This window comes from Festucalex cinctus, chromosome 1, assembly GCF_051991245.1.
Source record: "Festucalex cinctus isolate MCC-2025b chromosome 1, RoL_Fcin_1.0, whole genome shotgun sequence".
NCBI lineage: Eukaryota > Metazoa > Chordata > Actinopteri > Syngnathiformes > Syngnathidae > Festucalex > Festucalex cinctus.
Window position 1 is genome coordinate 47897882 of NC_135411.1, and position 19232 is coordinate 47917113.

Here is a 19232-nt window from a genome sequence, read left to right on the forward strand (position 1 = left end):
GGATAGGGGCTCTCGAGGACCGAACTTGGGCACCCCTGCTTTTATGTGTAAGTTCCAACCTTTAGCTTCCCATCGCTAAAGCCCAAATTTTACTCAAAATTTAGCCAGGCTATGAATAATTTTGTGATTCCTGTGTATCTGTCCATGGAGCATCTTCCAGGTGACTTTGGGCGAGACAGAGAGCCATTTACACTCATATTCAGCCAGATTTTCTAACTACTACCACATGCTTAGAGCAACTATAACATGATGTTAATTCATTAATTTAAATATCACTATAAATGTCCATTGAAAAGCAATTACTTCTATGTCCTTTGGATGTTAAATATTGTTTATGTTACTGGATTTGAATTGAACTGAATCTCTATCTCTCATAGGTTGACCTGGTCTGACTTGGTGAGCATGACATCAATCAATCGTCTGAACCTGATGACTCTTGGGATAAGCTACCATGAGGCGCAACTAAATCAACTGGTGAGCTCTACACACAATGCTGGTTTGACATGCAAACAATGACAACCTGGCCACACAACGTTGGCAGTGGCACGTACACACAACATTGTAGTGCTGCTCTTTCTTTCCTTTTTTTTTAAAATTTTTTTTTTAAACCAGCTTGATCATTAATGACACACTTGTTAATGTTTAACCTGCGTCTGTACATTGTTCACACCTTCTGCATACGCATTGTAGCTACCCAAATAAAAGCTGTGAATATTAAATTCAACATTTGTTTCTCTCAACAGGTGGGCCGGAGCTGATTCTTGACTGATTGGTGTTCCTTGGCCAACCAGCAATGAAATGTGAACACGTTCTCAGCTGTGACAACAGAACCGAGATATACCTTGGATAACCTTTGTCACAGGCTCACCGCAAGGGTGAATACTGAATAGTATACATTTCAAAGAGTACACCACGGTTTGTGTGGGGGGTGTTTTGGATGGGGGGGAGGAACAGACTTGAACCCATGCTGTGACGCAGTCTGTAGCAAAGAACAAATCAAATTGAATGAGAGTCTGTCCTATTTGTCACTGACGTCACCCTGTTTAATTTACACCCATTGGTGTGCTTTTACATTTTTGTTGGTCCGGCTTTGTGTGGAATAGAAAATGATTAGAGGTTAATCTCCTGAACAGTCAAGAATGGGAATAGTGGAAGAACAGGTCGCAGTGTGTGTCTTTATCTTTTTCGAGGTCTTAATCTCACATTGTATCCCTGACGGCGGATTATTTTTTTCAAACTTCTATCTCATCATGTTTTCATCAAACAGCACTTATAAAAAAGTGAGGTGGAAAGGGGAGCAGGAGGAGAGGGAGTGTGTGAAAGGGAGAGTACAGAAGCTCCTCCTTGTTCGCTGCGTGTGTTTCTTGTGTTTTTTCCAGCCTGTTCTTCACTCACACTAACGCTCAGCAGAGATTCAGGGCTGGAGAGCAACGATTCTCATTAGGCAGAGACGGAAAAGGGAAGCAGCTTTCACCCACTTCTCCCCCATCATTAGCAAAGAGCCAAGATAAGAAAAAAGGTAGGATTTGACTTTTTGATATTTATTTTGGGGGTTGTTGACACATCTTTGCCATGCCTTCTGCATGTGTGAAGCGCTGATCAACTGTGTTCCTAGATGGAGAGGATGCAGGGAGCGAAAGAGGAGGACCACCAGAAGAGAGAACTGACTGACAAAGATCGGGTGAACATCCAGGACTCCTGGGCAAAGGTCTACCAGAACTGCGATGATGTTGGAGTGGATATACTTATCAGGTATTTGATTTTACTTCCTCGATTACAGCATCCAAAAGAAATAACGGAAACTATTTGATATATTTTCACAGATTCATTTTTTAAATTTTATTCTCAGGAAATCACAGAAAGAAAACCCAAACTGCTTATTTGAGCAATTAATTCATGTTCTACAGATATGTAACATCACTTAGTTCCATAATGATCACACATAAATTTATTTAACTGGAATAATCAAGCTACACAGTGCATTCTGTAGTGTAAATGTTAGAGTAAATTTGGACTATTTAGATAGGAACCAAATAGACTCAGTTTTAGACTTGACTAAGATTTACACTAGGAAGCGAGTAAAATAAAACATTGAAAAAAAAATAAAATAAAACTCACTTAAGGGTTAAGGTTCAAACTCACGACTTTTAGCTTGGAAGACTGCCACACTACCACCTGAACTATGCCCCTCCTACTGTTTGCTGCTCTCCAAGAGACCAAATACATAGTTTTTTTTGTCTCTTGGCGTTAGGAAGATTCCATAGAACCAGCTGCTGCTGAAACGAACAATAAACTAACAGAAACCAGGAGCTGTGTGGATCAGGGAGTAGATCGGCTGCTTCCCAAGCTGAAGGTCATGAGTTTGTTCCTGCACCCTTGAGTCACTTTTATTTTTTATTGTTTCCAATTCTTTATTTTACTCTCTTCCAAGTGTAAATATTACTCTAAAACGGAGTCTAATTGGTCCCACTATAAATAGAGTAAAATTGATTCAACAGAATTTACTGTGTATGTTGATGCTTCCCCGTTACAGATACAGATATTGTATCTGACATGCCTACCGGTGAACTTTTTGGACCTTTTACATGATGGGCAAAGGAATGCAGCCAGTCATAATTTTTCAAGTAATAGTCTCACTTTCCGCCTTGTACATAATCCTATTCATCAAATAGTAGAGGCAAGCCATAAACAATAATCTATCAGTCAGACTCCCTTGGCTCTCGAAGGGCTTCCTCCCTTGAAGCAGGTCATGTTTTGAATGCCAGACATCCTACGGTGGCTCAACGATATCACAAGCAGTCAGACCTTCAAAACAGACCCATTTTTGGGGGGTGAGACTGTTTTCTGCACACTGCAACATTGAACTCTGTTATGCTGTCGTGTAAACATCTACTTCATCCAAATGTGGTGGACCATGCAATCTGCTATGGTTTATTCTTGGAGGCTTCACAGCTGCCGTTGTTGCCTTTTCATTTGAGTAAATAGAAACAGTAGGTTTATCAACATTTTTATATTATAACCGTCATAATTAATTGCATGACTCTACACTGTAATGAAATGACTGTAGAATTTAAAAGATATTAATTCATATATTTATTAAATATATTTTCTTTTTAAGAAAACAGCAATTCATTGTAGTCTAGTTTACAACGGTTTCTGTATTCTAATTTACTGGCAACTAAAGTTGCTAGTAGCGATGCGACTCAAAAACAGGTTCTTGTTGAGAATCGTCTCCCAGTGTTTCAATTCCTTGGCAGTGCGGGACGATGACGTCACCATGCACGCGACATTTACGAGCGTGTTTAGCAACAAACATGGCGCCACGCTTGAAAGTTTGGTGACATTTTACAAGAAAAGCTAACATAAGAAAATGGATGGATGGATATTTCATCAAGGTAATTTCATCTAGGTAGGAAACACTAGCACGATGCAAAAGGATTTGCACACAGCTTGCGATAACTCTCTGTCGTGTTTGTGAGCACTCTGGAGGGCTCAATCCAGCAGCAGTGTCGGCAATGCAAGCGTCCTCTCCTCTCCTATCAACACTCCAGGCATTAACTACTATATTAGCGCCAGTTTGCCTTTATGTAGAACATTCCGTTAGTAACTGCTAGAATTTATAAAGAAAATTGCTAAAGAATCGTTAAGAATCAAAAATGGAATCGGAATCGTACAAATCTAATCAATTACTATCCCTAATAATACAGTATGTCATTGTAAATTCCATCCATCCCTTTTCTTAACTGCTTATTCCTCAAAAGTGTTGTCTGAAGCCTATCCCAGCTGGCTTTGTACACTCTGAACTGGTTGCCAGCCAATCGCAGGGCACACAGAGACGAACAACCATCCACACTCACAAAAACACCTAGGTACAATTCACAGCACTCAATTAACCCGGCCAGGCATGTCTTCGGAATGTGGGAGGAGACCCGAGCACCCGGGAACGGGGAGAACATGCAAACTCCACCCAGGAAGGCCGGAACCTGGACTCGATCTTGTCCTTGCTCCGGTCACAATACAGGGTCCGCTATTTGCTTCTTCTCCGATAGAGATAACCACCAAAATCCGACAGTCTTTACAGTATTTACATGTAATCCACATATATGCCAAAACATAGCTGCTGTAAAATGTACAGTATTTAACCCCTAATTATACAGCAAATTACAGTACTTTGTTTCTACCCATAATGCATTCCAGTGTAAAGTTAAATTCTGTAAAATAAAATAAAAACCAAGATAATACTGTAATATTTTACAGTAGATTTTATATAAATTTGTTACAGTGTAGATATATTTATTAATTATTTGTGCTAGTTTTGTGCAAGTTTAAGGGAACCTCAAATGGAATGTTGAGCATTTAACTCCAAGTCACCTTTTGTCATCTATGTATTAGTTTCAGATGAGTGTGTGTCAAGGTTGGCAGAGCAACCTTAATGATTGGGGGAACAAAAACAATCATTGAACCTTCAGTAAGAATTTCAAAAGCTAGATACAATCTAGGGAGATCCAATTGAAGAGTTGTATCAAAAATCTTACCTGTATCTTAAACACTGTCAGAGGGATTGTCATTTAATACAGTATGTGGGCATATTGCGGTCTATTTTGCAGTTGTGTACAAATGCACTGCATTTATATTTCAGTTACTATATCAAGCCACATAAGTAAGGAAACAGGAAACACTGCTCCCAATGCCAATTTTAAACCTTAAAATTAATAAAACAGTATTTTCCTTAATCGATAAGTGTGATCATGGTTAATTTCCTGCTTGGTACTGAGAGCCCTCTCGATCAAACCTCAGAGTAAACTTTTAAAGCTTTTAAACTGCCCATACCCTCTTACGGGTTGCAGATCATATCTAAAAGAGCAGACTTTGACACAGCATGTGAAATTAAAAACTCACTGCTCCTGGGTTCATCTTGAAGAATAGATAACGAAAGATTAAGACTCCAATGGCCGTATAAAATACTAATGAGGCTATTTATATGCAGCCACAGGTGGTGCAATTCCATGCGCGAAAGATTAGACATCATGGTCCCTCATTAGCTTGTAAGAGTCAAATTGGTATACTTACAGAGGCCCTCTATTTACATCGAGCTGAACATCCGTCCACCGTCTTTTCAGGAATTTCAATTCACGTTTGAAAGTCTGGAAGAGGGAGCTCGGTTTTTAAAAGTTAATTAGTAGTTGATTGGTAAAAGAAAATGAAACAGGACATCAGGTTTAGATTACGCTTTGGTGCACTTTCTAAACAGTGGGAGGAGTTGACTTTTTAAAGCCCCCTTGTCTGACTCTCCATGTGCCTCAGGGCATATTAAAAAAAAAACAACAAAAAAACAACTTGTTATTTTGGTGATTAGGGATCAACAGCGAAAGGTCAAAATTTAGGAAAAAATGTGAGGAATATAGCATTGTTGCCAAGTGAAACAATTTTTTCATTTGCATGACTTCTGATTTATTGAAATATGTCAGTATCAGCAGCAACATGAATCAAAAGATTAAATATTGATATATGACGACTGCATTTGTGCACAATTATGGCATGTGGTATTTTGAATCATAGTAAATAGTACCTCAAAACATCCATCTGTCCATTTTCTATATTGCTTGTCAATATGGTAAACTTTCCCAACTGACCTTGGCCAGCAAGCGCTGTGCAGCCTTGATTGGTCGCCTGTCAGTCACAGGACACATTTAGCCAAACAACCATTTGGTCTCACTTTAATCACATATGGGGAGTTTAGAGTCTCAATAAACTAACACACATGTTTTTGGAATGTGGGAGGAAGCTGGAGTACCCGAAGAAAACCCATTCAATTAGAGTGAGAAATATGCAAACTGTAAACAGGAAGGCTGGAGGTGAACCCGAAATGTGATGCAGATGTACTAAACTCTCACTCACAAAACCAACTGCTGTTAAACTAACTAACTGATGTAAAATGTTTGCTGCAAAACCGATGTTTGTTTATGTACAGCACTTTGTATACAGCAATGTCTGTTCTTAAAGCGCTTTATAAAGTTGAGTTGAGTTAAATGGTCGCATATATAATAGAATGGAGTCATTATTTTATGTATTATAGATCTGTTCAATAATAACTTTCCTTTCACCAGCTACTATTAGGTTAATAGTGGGAGGTTTGCTTTCAATTATTCAGTACTTGCATTCCAAAACCAAAACTTGATTGTGAAATAAAATTCCTTTGAGCCAGAAAAAAAAACTTATTTTTGCCTAATATTAGATAGACTTTGCTTATTATCATTTGAACAATATGTATTGTATTATACATGTCAGTGAATGTATTTGTATTGGATATCTGGCCAACAAACTGGTGCAGGTGCAAATGCAAGAGATTACAGGAGCTCTGCACCCTCATACTGATATGCCCCATTCATATTTCCCCCACTGACAGGCTGTTTGTGACCAACCCCTCATCCAAGCAATACTTCAAGTTTAAGAACGTCGAGGACACCGACGAGCTGAAAAAGAGTACCCAGCTGAGGAATCATGCCCGCAGAGTCATGAACAGGATCAATACACTGGTGGAGAACCTGGAGAACCCAGACAAGGTGGTCACATTGCTGGAGGAACTCGGCAGAGCTCATGCGCGTCGCCACAAAGTGGAGCCAAAGTACTTTCAGGTAACATGAGTAGACAAATGCATACATACATTACAGTAGATACGGATACATAAAGAGATATTAAATGCAACATAAATATAGTTAAGGTGCCACTGGTGGAAATTAGCCTTCAAAACACAATTGTGACCTTTTGCTGTGTGGCGGGCTGAGAATTAGCTTCAACACTTCATCCACTGTTTCACTGTTGGATGGCACTTGATGTAAGCACAGTGAGCAGTGTAGCCACTGTTATTCAACTTTTACTGCGCAAACGCGTATATTTTATATCTGAAACACCAGCAAACAAAGTTGTCTGATAAAGTGCATACACCGTTTAACTATCTACTGCACCTACCTGTTCATATCTAGTGGAAGAGCATTTAGTTGTTCGGCCTAGCATTGATAGATGAGCAAGAGAGAGGATTTTCTTATTCTCAGTCGGGTTGCAAGTGAGCTGGAGCCTATCCCAGCTGACTTTGAGCAGAGTCAGTTGTGGACCAATTAAAGGGAACGTCAACCTTTAACATTTCTTAAGAATACTATGTTATATATGTGACCTCACTAGTCCAAACATGACATTCTGATTTATATTTGTTATATAGCAAAATGCAGTCATTTTTATCCTTTTTTTTTTTTTTTTTTTTTTTTTTTTAATTTATTTATTTTTTATTTTATTTTTTTAAATACACTCATACAAACACGCACACATACAAACACGGTCACGGGGAACCGAACCTACGCCGCCTACATAGGGGCGGCCATTTTGCCACTTGCTGTCGACTGAAGATGACATCACAGTTGCTCAGGGCTCAGGCAACGACCAATCACAGCTCACCTTTTCTGAAGCTGAGCTGTGGTTGGTTGTTACCTGAGACGTGAGCAGCTCTGATGTCATTTTCACTCGACTGCAAGTGGCAAAATGGCCAACTTCTGACATTGATTTAAAAAAAAAACAAAAAAAAACTGCTGGATTTTGCTGCTTAACTCATATTCCACTAATGCAATTGTAACCAGAATACTGTATTTAGACTTTTGGAACTGAATAGAACATATTATTGTCAAGAATTTTTGGGGGGGTTGACTTCCACTTTAAGTGAACTTGGATAATAATCTGTGGCATAACTGATGTTTTCTGAAGGCACATTAATGTACCATAGCACAGTGGTTATGAATTACTGTACAGTAAGTAAATAAATTTCACTATAGTCGTGCACAAACCGAATATTTGCTGTTTGCTATTGCTTGTAGGCTACCCTTTGTGATGGCATCACAAAAAAAAAAAAAAAAAAAAAGGCAAATGGTAAAGTTAATGGTACTTGATGTTATTTAGATTTTAGTCACAAGAACCATTCTCAGTCAGAGGCTCACAGATGTCTTGCATGGCTTTCAAGATTACAGTTTTTGCCTAACTATTAAGGCTATTTCTCCCTGAAAAACTCTAACTGTATAATGTTCACACCATTAGACTTTATGTGTTCTATAGAAGAAAATATTTTCTTTACTGTGACTGACCATATGTGTTGTACCAGAAAATTGATTTGAACATGTGCATTAGCGCTACATATCTTTGTCTTAACTGACCCATTTGTGTGCTTGCCAGGTCCTCAATGGTGTCATCCTGGAGGTTCTGGGGAAAGAGTTCCCAGATGCTGTGATAGTAGCGTGGACGAAACTCTTGAATGTACTCTACGTCACTATCACAGCCACCTATGAGAAAGAGGGCTGGCCAAAGCTCTCAACTTGAACCGGGTGAAGGTTTAAGCGGGTACATTGAATGGTGCGCAAATATAGACCTCTGACTGTGTGTCCTCAAGGATGAACGACTTAGCTTTAAAATGATGTATCGTCACAGAACCTACAGTATATCTCAGAAATACCGTATCATTTTATCTATTGGTGGCTATGGAACAACACATGGGATACAGTCCATATGGTATACACATGATGTAAACCAATGTGAACCAGTACTGTTATATTTCACTACTATAACTGTATTCATGAGTCTGTATTAGACTAGAAGAGTGGTTCTCAACCCTGGTCCTCGAGTACCACTATCCAGCCTGTTTTCCATGTCCCCCAAAACCAACACGTGTTTCAAACGATCAGCCAATCAGCCAGCTCTGCATGAAGCCTGATAATGATCTTCAGCTGTGTTGGCTGGGGAGACGTGGAAAACAAGCCGGATAGCGGTACTCGAGGACCGGGACTGAGAAACAGTGGACTAGAAGACAGAACATTTGAAAAGAAACTGGAATCGGAATTTTTGGTACTGAACCCAGCTAGAGAGTAGAAGTTAGGAAAAGCAAAAGTGTAACAAAGGGCAAGAGGACACATTTGACGAATAGAATGTGCCTTGTAATGAATGTGTATAGTATATCCTGAAAACTGCCATGTATGTCACGCAATGTTTTGCTCAAGTCTGTCTTCACTTGTGTGCACCATGTGAGATACTGAGAATAAACATTTTTACATTTTTAACAGTAATGATTGGAGATTTTCTCATCGTGTCGCACCTTTGTATCCATATTTACCAACGTTTGAAATATAAATATGAAAAGGACATGTGAATCGATGATATGAGATCCCAGTACACGGCTGCTGTTACTATATTTGTACTGCTACTCATTTGTTGTCCAATTTAGATATTTCAATTTGTCCTGTTTAAATGATGAGTCAGTCTCAGGGCTTAGGCGGCGGTCAAGACACACGCCCGACTGAAATGATTTGTGATGATATGGCTGCAGGTGATCATATTATTATTAGGGATGGGCGAGTACCGATACCAGGTATCGGTGCCGATACCAGCCTTATTTTGAGGTATCGTACTCGTGGACGCGGCCACTACCAGTCTTAGCTGGACTCTTGTGACTGTTTCACGATCAGGAAGTAGATATTAGAATAGAAAATTGCCATTAATTTCATGCAATTTTAAGGTAAAATGCTATATTGGGATATATGGGTGTCTCTTTTTTATTTATGTTTTTTTTTTTTTGGAACATTTTATGTATCAAAACTACTAGTGGTATCAGCACTTGGTATCGTTATCGGTAAGTCCTGAAGAGATGAGTATTGAGATATTGGTATTGGTCTGAAAAAAAAATGTAGTATCGAACATCACTAATATTATTTTTATACTATACAACATAGCAAAAAAATAGTGGTCAGATAAATATGTGCAATAAGATTTTACATGCATAACGGAACATAAGGCGTTCCACAGGGTTCCATTTTAGGGCGTCTACAGTTTATATTGGATCTGCTGCCCTTGGGTTCCTCCTTAAGAAAACTGGTGGTGGTTTAAAAGTGCTCCCTAAGAGTTGAGTTTGGTGATGGGAGTCAGCACCTAACTGCATGCTTTGCAATACCATGTTGAGCAATTCTAGTCCATGCTATTTAGAAAACTAAAAAAACACTTCCTTAAAGTGGAAGTCAACCTTTAAACATTTATTTATATAAAGTCTTATTTATATATTTATATATTATCTTCAGTCGAGAACAAGTGGCAAATTTTTTGGGAGAAACTCATCCACCATAGGAGGCCAGAGCTGAGATTCAAACTCTGAAGGTAAGAAATGTGAGGAAGACATTTTAAACATTCGGCCACAGTGTGGCCACTACAGATATGAGTAATTCATGAAATAAATGTATTGTAAACTCCCCGCACCCCAACTTCGGTGAAAAAAATGACTTGCATTATCCAGGTGGATTTGGTTTGCTCTGCTGACAATCTGATGATGATGATGATGATGGTTGTTTTTAGAACAGAACCACACAGCAGGCTCTGTTTGCCTCCAAGTCCTGCCAGCCAGATCTAACCCCTCCTTGATCCCAGCTAATCCTCTGAGCTAATCTCCACGATCGAGAGTCACAGCCAAGAGGAAGACAGGAATAGTCCGATTGTTACACCACAAACTTTTGCCTTTTCAATTTGAGCTTTCAATGGGAGCGGAGGTCTGGCTGCTGTAACCACCAGGAGGTCCTTGAAAAAGGATCATGTGCACCACAGTGATGGTCCTTACCAGCATCGGGCTCATCCTGCGGCATAGATTCTCCAGTAAAATCAATCCGTAAGTAGTAGATAGATTATTAGTCATTTTCTGGAGAAAATGCTATCTAGGGCAAAATATTGATATTTTGGAGTATCACGTACTTATAATGCACAAAATTGGTAAATACTGATGATATCATGGTTGTTTGCGGAGGCACCAAAGGGGGAGAAAGGTACATGACTGACAGGGGCCTTCGAAAATAGTATTTTCAATTTGTGGCATTGAAGTAGTGGGGCCAAAAGTTTACATTCTTTTCGCAGGAGCTCAGGTCCCTGGTGACACACCTGCTTGTCTGATATCCAAGTATGGACACTTGGCAATTTTTCACCTTTTCACATTATGTACTGTATTCTCCGTTATGTACTGTCACCACTCTGAGCGTGGGTTTAATTGGATGTTACACCTGTAAAGTGGCAGGGAATTAAATTTTGAAAGCATCCGCAACTGTAATTTCAAATTTCTGTAATTATTTTAGGATATATTATAAGCAATAATGTGAGGATCGGGTGCACCATGCTTAATCGTAATTGGGTCTAATGTATCAATGTGCTAATAGAAAAGTGCAACCTTATCAGCTTACATCACTCAACCACTTATAAAAAGAATTGCATTGCAGCAGCACCACAGATCAAATTAACTTTTTCTAGCTACTGCATTCACTACAGAATATGAAACTTTATCAACTTATTGTAAAAAGTGCATTGCTGTTAATGTTGAGTATAAATATTCTTATTATTGGATGCAGGCAGAAGGAGGAAGAGGTACCATACGTGAAGAGCAACCAAGCTGCAGACAATCATAAATGACGGTGAGAAAGGAATAAACAAACAATGCCACAAGCAAACAAGGGGATGTCTCATGACAGAAAACTAAAAATATATAAAAATGGTAACTTTGGTTTGGTAACCACAGTGAATCAACACAGACAGAGGGGAAACAAGAGACACACACACACTAATTGACACGAAACACAGCTGGGCAAGACACAAGTGGCAGAGGGTTCTGGTAGGTTGACACATGAGGAAGTCAGGCAAACACAGGTGGGCAGGACAATGCTTGACGAGACAATGGGAGACCGAGACACATAAGGAAAGCACAACATAACATAACATAACATAACATAACATAACATAACATAACATAACATAACATAACATAACATAACATAACATAACATAACATAACATAACATAACATAACATAACATCAAACAAAACCCACTCAAAACTAGAACCCTGACAAAAGCAAAAACAAAAAACAAACCAAAACCCGACCCAAACCATGACAGACATTTATCAATATCTAAAACTAGGGGTTGAATTGGGTAAAAGAGAAGCAGCAACCAGATCCTAGGATGACATTGTCTTGTTGTGGTTGTGTGTATGCAGGGGTGTGTGGGGGTGTGGGTGTGTGTGAGGTTGGGGTTGGTGAAGGGGTTGAGAAGGGGCTCCAGACAAGGGTGGAAAGTGGAGCAGTGGAGCATGTTACTGAGGCACAGATGCATAAAGAGATCAGACTGCAAAGATGCCTGGCCCACATTTTTCTTTTATGCACCGGCTGCAACTCTATGAACACTAAATGATTCAAAGGCTGAACAACAATCCATCTTCATCACTTTGGAGACTTATTACAAATACATTACCTTCCACATCTGCAGCTGTAAGAAATGTGATACACGATTGTGATGAATGTATTATCGCATAAAAAAGAGGGGTTAATGAATCAATAATGAAGACACTCAGTTGGTAGAAAAGAAAACTTTAGGAAAATAATTTTATTACATTATTATATAATGTTGCACCATTGAAAAGTCTGTTTATTTTCCTTTTGAATGCCCAACAACTCATACTTGTGATTTTAGATTTTAGTCTGCCAAGAAGTTAACAGATGAGCAGTCATGGCTGTAGTGCGATGGTGCATGGCCTTGCTTCAATGAAACAATTCAATAGAGTCTGAGGCCAAATAAATCCCATCCACCAAAATGACACTCGTCCCCACAGGGTGGTGTTTTTCATAGAGATTACCTCGAGAATTTCTCAGTGGAACGAATAGAGTGGCCTGCCAACCGGCCTGACCTTAACCCAAATGAACATTTGTGGGATGCGCTTGGGCATGTTTCGACACAAGCACATTGGCTGACCCGCGATAACGCGTGCTATAAGAGGGAAATGTCATCCTGCAGCATTGTGTGACTATCAGGAGGAGGCTATGTATTTGTTTTACTCATGCTACTGATCCTAAACAATATGTCTTGTTTCTTCCTTGTTACTCATACGAACTCAATCATCCATTTCATTACAGAACATAAAAAAAGAGCAGATAACAAAATAAGATGTTTGTTAGGTGAAGTGAAGTTTTGGCACATTTTACAAAATCCGGCCTGTTTCCCATGTCTCCCCAGCCAACACAGCTGATGATCGTTATCAGGCTTCATGCAGAGCTTGCTGATTAGCTGATCGTTTGAAACACCTGCATTGGCTGTGGGAGACATGGAAAACAGGCTGGCTAGGGGTACTCGAGGACCGCGGTTGAGAACCATGTACTGCTCTAATACACCATCTAATTCACCAAAGAAGTCAACCCAAAAATAGTCTGTACATTAATATGTTCTACGCCCCCCACCCCTACTCCAAAAACATCATTCAGATAAATATTGCATTTGTGGAACATGATTTAAACAGCAAAGTCCACCTATTTGCCACTTGCTGTTGACTGAATATGACATCACAGTTGCTCAGAGCTCAGGTAACGTAATCAATCATGGCTCACCCGCTTTCTGAATTTTGTAATGTGACCAACCATGATAAAGGTATCAGTTACAAGTTTTGGTTCAACTTGCGCATTCCCAAACAACAATTTGGCTTTATGCTGTCCGAAAGCCAACCTACACTGCAAAAATACAAATTAAACAAGATAAAATATCAAAATGTGCTTCAGATTTTTTGTTACCAGGCAATTTGTGTATAAGCACGTTTCACTTAAACAACAACAATTTGTTACTGAGGTTTTATTACTGCTTATGAAGCAGTATAGCTTAAAACAAAGAGGAAAAAACTCAAGTTCTATGTGAGTGACTAGGTACACTATTTTGCAGGCATTGGTGAGAGTTTTTGAGGCAACTGTATGTCTACTTTATGTTATAAATAAAAGAGCTATACTGTAAGTGCACTCCTTTTGTTCTTCAGAAGTCCTGCCAAGTCAAATGAGATTTCCTATTCTATTGTCAGTTAAAGTAGCTTAAATTAAGTATATATTCCTCATTTCATTGATTCATTCATTATTAAGAGCAATGTTTGCAGTGCAGAACTACACACTCTCCTAAGAGTACTGGAACAATCATGCCTATAACTTTAGGTTTGCTATAGAATGAAAACATTTCGGTTTTTGTCATTTTAAAAAAAAAAAAAAATCATAACTTTTATTATTACTTTTTATTTTATTTATTACTTGCTCACTATTATACTCTATTTGGAACAAAGCACGTGGCCACATTTTTAGGTGAGCAAAAGCAGTGGAACAGATAGAATTAAAATAGAATAAAGTGAATAAGACTTTATTATTATTATTATTATTATTATTATTATTATTATTATTATTATTATTATTATTATTATTATTGTTGTTATTATTAATCTTTTGTATTTAGTAGCAAATCCTTTGCTTAGCATGTGACCGAATGACCCCTCAAAACATTTGCATTCTTCTTTTGTGATATTTTTCCTGGCTTTCTCTTCAGCTTCTTTCAGTTGTGGTTTGTGATGAAGTTTGAAGATAATCCGTAATTGCTTCTCAAAGGTGAAATTCGATCTCCTCCCTGCACTATCTACTTCAGCATGTAAAATGAATCCTCTGTAGCGTTTAAGTGGAGATTGGCCAGAATCCCCCCGATTTCTTGTAAGTGATTAATTACTTTGTTGTTTTGGCAGTGTGTTTTGGGTCATTATGTTGCTGCATGATGAAGAATCACTTTACTTGTATCATTTATCATTAAATTGGCAGATAAAATGATTGTAACCTGACCTTCCCATTCTTCTTGCAAGTGAGTGGTTTGCAGCTTGTGTTCAGGGGCGTAGCCATCATCTCAGATATGAGGGGGGTGGGGACAAATTGTTTAGGAGTAAGGCAACTTTTATGAGGAAATAATTATCATCCGTCATTCAAACTCCTCGCCATGGTGGCCAAAAGAAGTAAATAATCAAACTGTCAATCTTTGCTTGAGGTAACACGACAGTAAAGCACAAGTTGACAAATAATAAACAACAATTGCAACACTAAACACTAGGGGTGTGAATTGCCGAGTGCCTGACCAGTCAATTCGTATCACGATTCATAGGTCACGATTCGATTCGATACCGATTAATCCCGATACAAATTTGTAAATCGATTGTTGCGAATTTTTTACTCAAATTTAGAAAATACTATTCAGTAAACTTGTACATGTACACTGTAAGATTTGTATGAAAAGGTATTTATTTATCTGAAACTTCAGTCTTATAACCGTGAGCCACTATATTTAACAAACATGTAATCTGTTTCATGTTTGAACAGCATTGAAATAAAATATTAAGGCTTAATGCTCCATTAATATAACATTCTTCCATGCTTCAGGTGTGAATCCTAACCCTAAGTAAGACATTTTGCTGAATATTTTTCCATCAAAAATGGATGTTTAAAAATCGAGTCTTTGAGTTTTAAGCAAAACAAAACATTCATGGACGCTAGATTGGACCTGTGAAGAAAAACTGATCAACACTTTTGCCCATTTTCTTCCAAGTTTTGAAACAAACACTAAACCAGTCAATCCCAAACTTAAATAGTGTCAAGACCCTATTCGAAATCTGAAAATTCTCTAAAGACGAGCAAAACCTCCACATATGAGACAAGGATCACTACTTCCCCAATATTTACCGTATATTGCATAACCACATGATTATGGGATACAAAAATAACTCACAGAGATTTATTGAAAACATGAAAATGTTTTTATCCATCATAAATAACAAACATATTGAAATCCAATGTCAAAATGAGAATGTAAAAATAACATCCAACCATTACGACACATATTCCAAAGGATCAGGCTTTATTTTCCTAGACAGTGCATATCATTGGCATATCTTCATGTTCATGCCAGGGCAAGTCTGGTTTACTGTGTTTGGGAATTTGACAGACCGTGCGGCGCCATGCTTTGTGTCCCAATGGACCGAGGGCATTCGCTTTCACATGACCCCGGCACGCCTGACAATTTGACGACGAGACTTAAGACCAGGAGAAACCGGGTCTAAGTTGTGGTTTGATTTTGGTGGATTTAATCGAGGCTCGGGTAGACAAATTTTGTGCCCTGCGGCTATGTGCGGTGGATGTGTATATATAGATATTTGAGACCACTTATTTTCAGAACGGAACTAGAATGAGTAGTGAACTCTTGAATAGTCACTGATACAGATACCAATGTCAGTAGTACATAAAATTCTCCTTCCCCCAAAATAAACAATGACCGATATTTTTTTTCAAGAAAGACCATATCCCAATAGAGCATTTTTCCTCAGAATTGCATGAAATTAAAGGCAATTTTCTGTTCTTCTAATTTCTTGTTTCTAGTTCCTGATCGTAAAACATATCAGTGTCAATGCAGTTACCAGCCTCATTTTAAGGTATCGGTACTTGCCTATCCCTAATATATTTTACTGTTTATTAACTGTTGCGAGAAACCATTGACAATATTGGCATGCCTTCACAAAGATGAATATCATTATTAACAATAAAACATACTAATATTACAAAAGGTAATTAGAGCAAGGTTGGTCACCCCTGCCTGCCTTATGACAAAGACTGTGCATGTGCATCTTACCTGCGGTGAATTTAAAGGGAACGAGAGGAGCCGCTTCCATTGGGCAGGAAACGTATCAGCTATGCTCACTTCCACAAGGGCACAAATTTCTATCTGTGCCCGAAAATACCCAAAGGAAGAAAACTCTACCCTCGTGTACAATTAAACTGAGCTTTGCGCTAAGACTTGGTACGAAAATACGACCCATGGACTCCATAGATTGCAATTATTCACAATTTTATCATTCTTTTTTAGAGGTAGGAAATATGTGAAAGCAACCACAAGTGCTCCTTATAAAGCAAAGCACTGAGCGCAAACTCCAAGCAGAAAGGATTGGGTTTCTTTCTAGCATTAAAATAGCTAACAAGCAAGCTCACACACCATGGTGCTTAAAAGTTTAGACCAGAAGGTAAACTTATGAAGACAACTGCAAATGGACAAAAGCTAAATGCTGCTTAATATTCACAAAAATGCTATTTATCGTCACCAAAATTTGCACGCACATCGCTACTAATGTCAACTTCAACCTCTGAAAATATCAAAACAATTGCCAGAGCATTTTTCATTTTATGGGCAGCCAGCTTTTGTGTCACCATACAGGACGCTCATAAGTTTGCATACGATGTAAACTTTCAAGCACAACTGTAAGTAGGCCTATCTATAGTTGTACAATATTGTAGGAGTCTGCATCAACAATCAGATTCACACTACTAAAATGTTTTTCCAATGGGAAAAACAAAGGGTAAAAGATAGCGGTTTTTATCTTATGGCACCAATGACTGTAAATTTGACAGTTTTCAGTTTTTTCAGACTAATTACTGCATATTTGATTGAGCACTGGAAATTTAGCACTTACCGATTTGCTGTGTATAATTAGGAATTAGACATTAGAAATGAGAAGAATAGCAAATTGTCATTGATTTTGTGCAATTTGAAGGAAAAAATGCTTTATTGGGAAATATAGCTCTTTCTATAAAATCATCTTAATGTCATCTTAAAAGTATCAAAAGTATTAGTGGTATTGGTTTTTGGAAAAATCTGTGCAAGAAGTTTCGCCTATTGCAGACTGGTTGAAAAACTATCAGCATACTGTATGTTGCTAATGTCTGTGTGATTGGTCATCTGCGCAATCATTGCATTCAAGGGCAGCTGCATGTCATCCTGTAAAGGAATTGAATTGTTTTAACGGCGGCTGGGGAATACGGTTCGTTAACTGCAACCCTGAGCATCTACACCGCTGTTCCCTTTCAGGACCATCACTCCTGCCTCCTGGAGGTTGTGGATAATGTCAGTACTGGCTGCTTTAGGGTTTTTCGTTACAGCTCTCAAAATATATACGTCATAGAGACTTGTTTTTCTTGGTCTACCCGTTCAACATCTCTTGCTTACACTAGTGGTGTTTTTTTCTTTTTCTTCAAGAATTGCCGAATGATTGTCTTGGATAGGGTCAATGTTTGTGCAATGCTTCAGGTTGGTTTTCTATTTTCTCTCAGCTTCACAGTTGTTTGATGGTGGTTTGGTTTTCATGTTGGATATAGCCTAAGCTATATTTATTTGTATTCTTCACAGACAAAACTAAATATGAAGACATTCAGTGTTGTTGTTTCAATAATCAATTTAACAGAACACACCTGTGCAATAAAATACACACCTGTTTCCATATTTTTTGCTCTAAGAAAATAGTTGCTATTGTTATCCAGATCCAGATGTAAATAAACAGAAATACAGTTAAAACCGAACTGTTAATCTCTCACATCATATTCATCTGCAGTATTGATGTCAATTCAAATGCTTGCTTCTGCTCTCAGGATTGATATGGTCTGATCATGTAAGAACAGTTCCTTATGAAATGTGTTCTCGCCTTCTCTCATTGTTGATTCGGACAGGTCTGCACATGGCAGCTCATGCCAAGATTCCAACCAGGAGTGAAGAAACAACAAAGTGGGGAAAGGAGGGGGGCACCGTTCTCGTCTGTCCAGCACATGCTCTCTATTCTGCGACAGGGGACTGAGAAGGCAATTTGGGCTGAATTCCACTTTGAAGATGAACGTGTTTCGTGGTTTTGTGTCAGTTTAAGCTGGTTAGATTTACACAAGGACCCTTATTGTTGATATTTTATTTCGTTCTGCCTCACCACATTAAAGAGTTTTATGGACAGAGCTCTATGTGAAACTAGCAATGTGTTTCCTTTAAAAAAAAAAAAAATACATAAAATGTTTGTGGACTTGTTTTCTTCACAAACAATTAAAGGCAGTTCCCTAAAATCTTGTGATGCTAACTGTTCTATTGCATGAAGAAAAGTACACACATCTGAGTTGTGAAGCCAAGTTACTTCTTATATTTAAATAAAATCTTTCAACAATACAACAATAAACTTATTGTGGATTTCCTTAGAATGATTAAATAATGGCCTTGAGGGGTTTTCTTGTAGGCATTAGATGTAGCCCCCAAAGTCCAAGGTGTAAATCATTTTGATGGGAAATGGCACATTGATTCAGATGTTTTAATTGCTGTAATGATATTTATTGCTGAACTGGAACTGAACTCACTTCTTGCATCACATCAATAAGCAATGATCAGAGATTTCTGCTGACTGGAAGTGACTTTGAGGTTATCGTTTTGCTGATAAAGGTGCAACAAAAGGTAAGTTGTACTGAATTAAATAAATATAGGAAAATATGAATCATTCAGATCAAATTTTAAAACCGGATTTCTTTTATTAATATTGTAAATTCTGAT

The 19232-nt window shown here is 38.3% G+C and overlaps 1 protein-coding gene and 1 long non-coding RNA gene across 2 annotated transcripts; both read left to right on the forward strand.

The window, feature by feature from the left end:
- The first annotated feature begins 377 nt into the window (after positions 1-377).
- Positions 378-9098, forward strand: LOC144031704 (cytoglobin-1-like). Its single transcript, XM_077539095.1, has 5 exons — positions 378-474; positions 744-1519; positions 1616-1752; positions 6407-6635; positions 8215-9098. The coding sequence occupies exons 3-5, from the start codon at positions 1616-1618 to the stop codon at positions 8356-8358; spliced, it is 510 nt and encodes a 169-aa protein (XP_077395221.1). The 5' UTR covers positions 378-474; positions 744-1519; the 3' UTR covers positions 8359-9098.
- Positions 9099-10413: 1315 nt separating this feature from the next.
- LOC144031730 (uncharacterized) lies at positions 10414-18845 on the forward strand. The gene is made up of 3 exons (XR_013287595.1): positions 10414-10681; positions 11409-11471; positions 18380-18845. It is a non-coding gene; the product is annotated as an uncharacterized LOC144031730 (long non-coding RNA).
- The last annotated feature ends 387 nt before the right edge of the window (positions 18846-19232 follow it).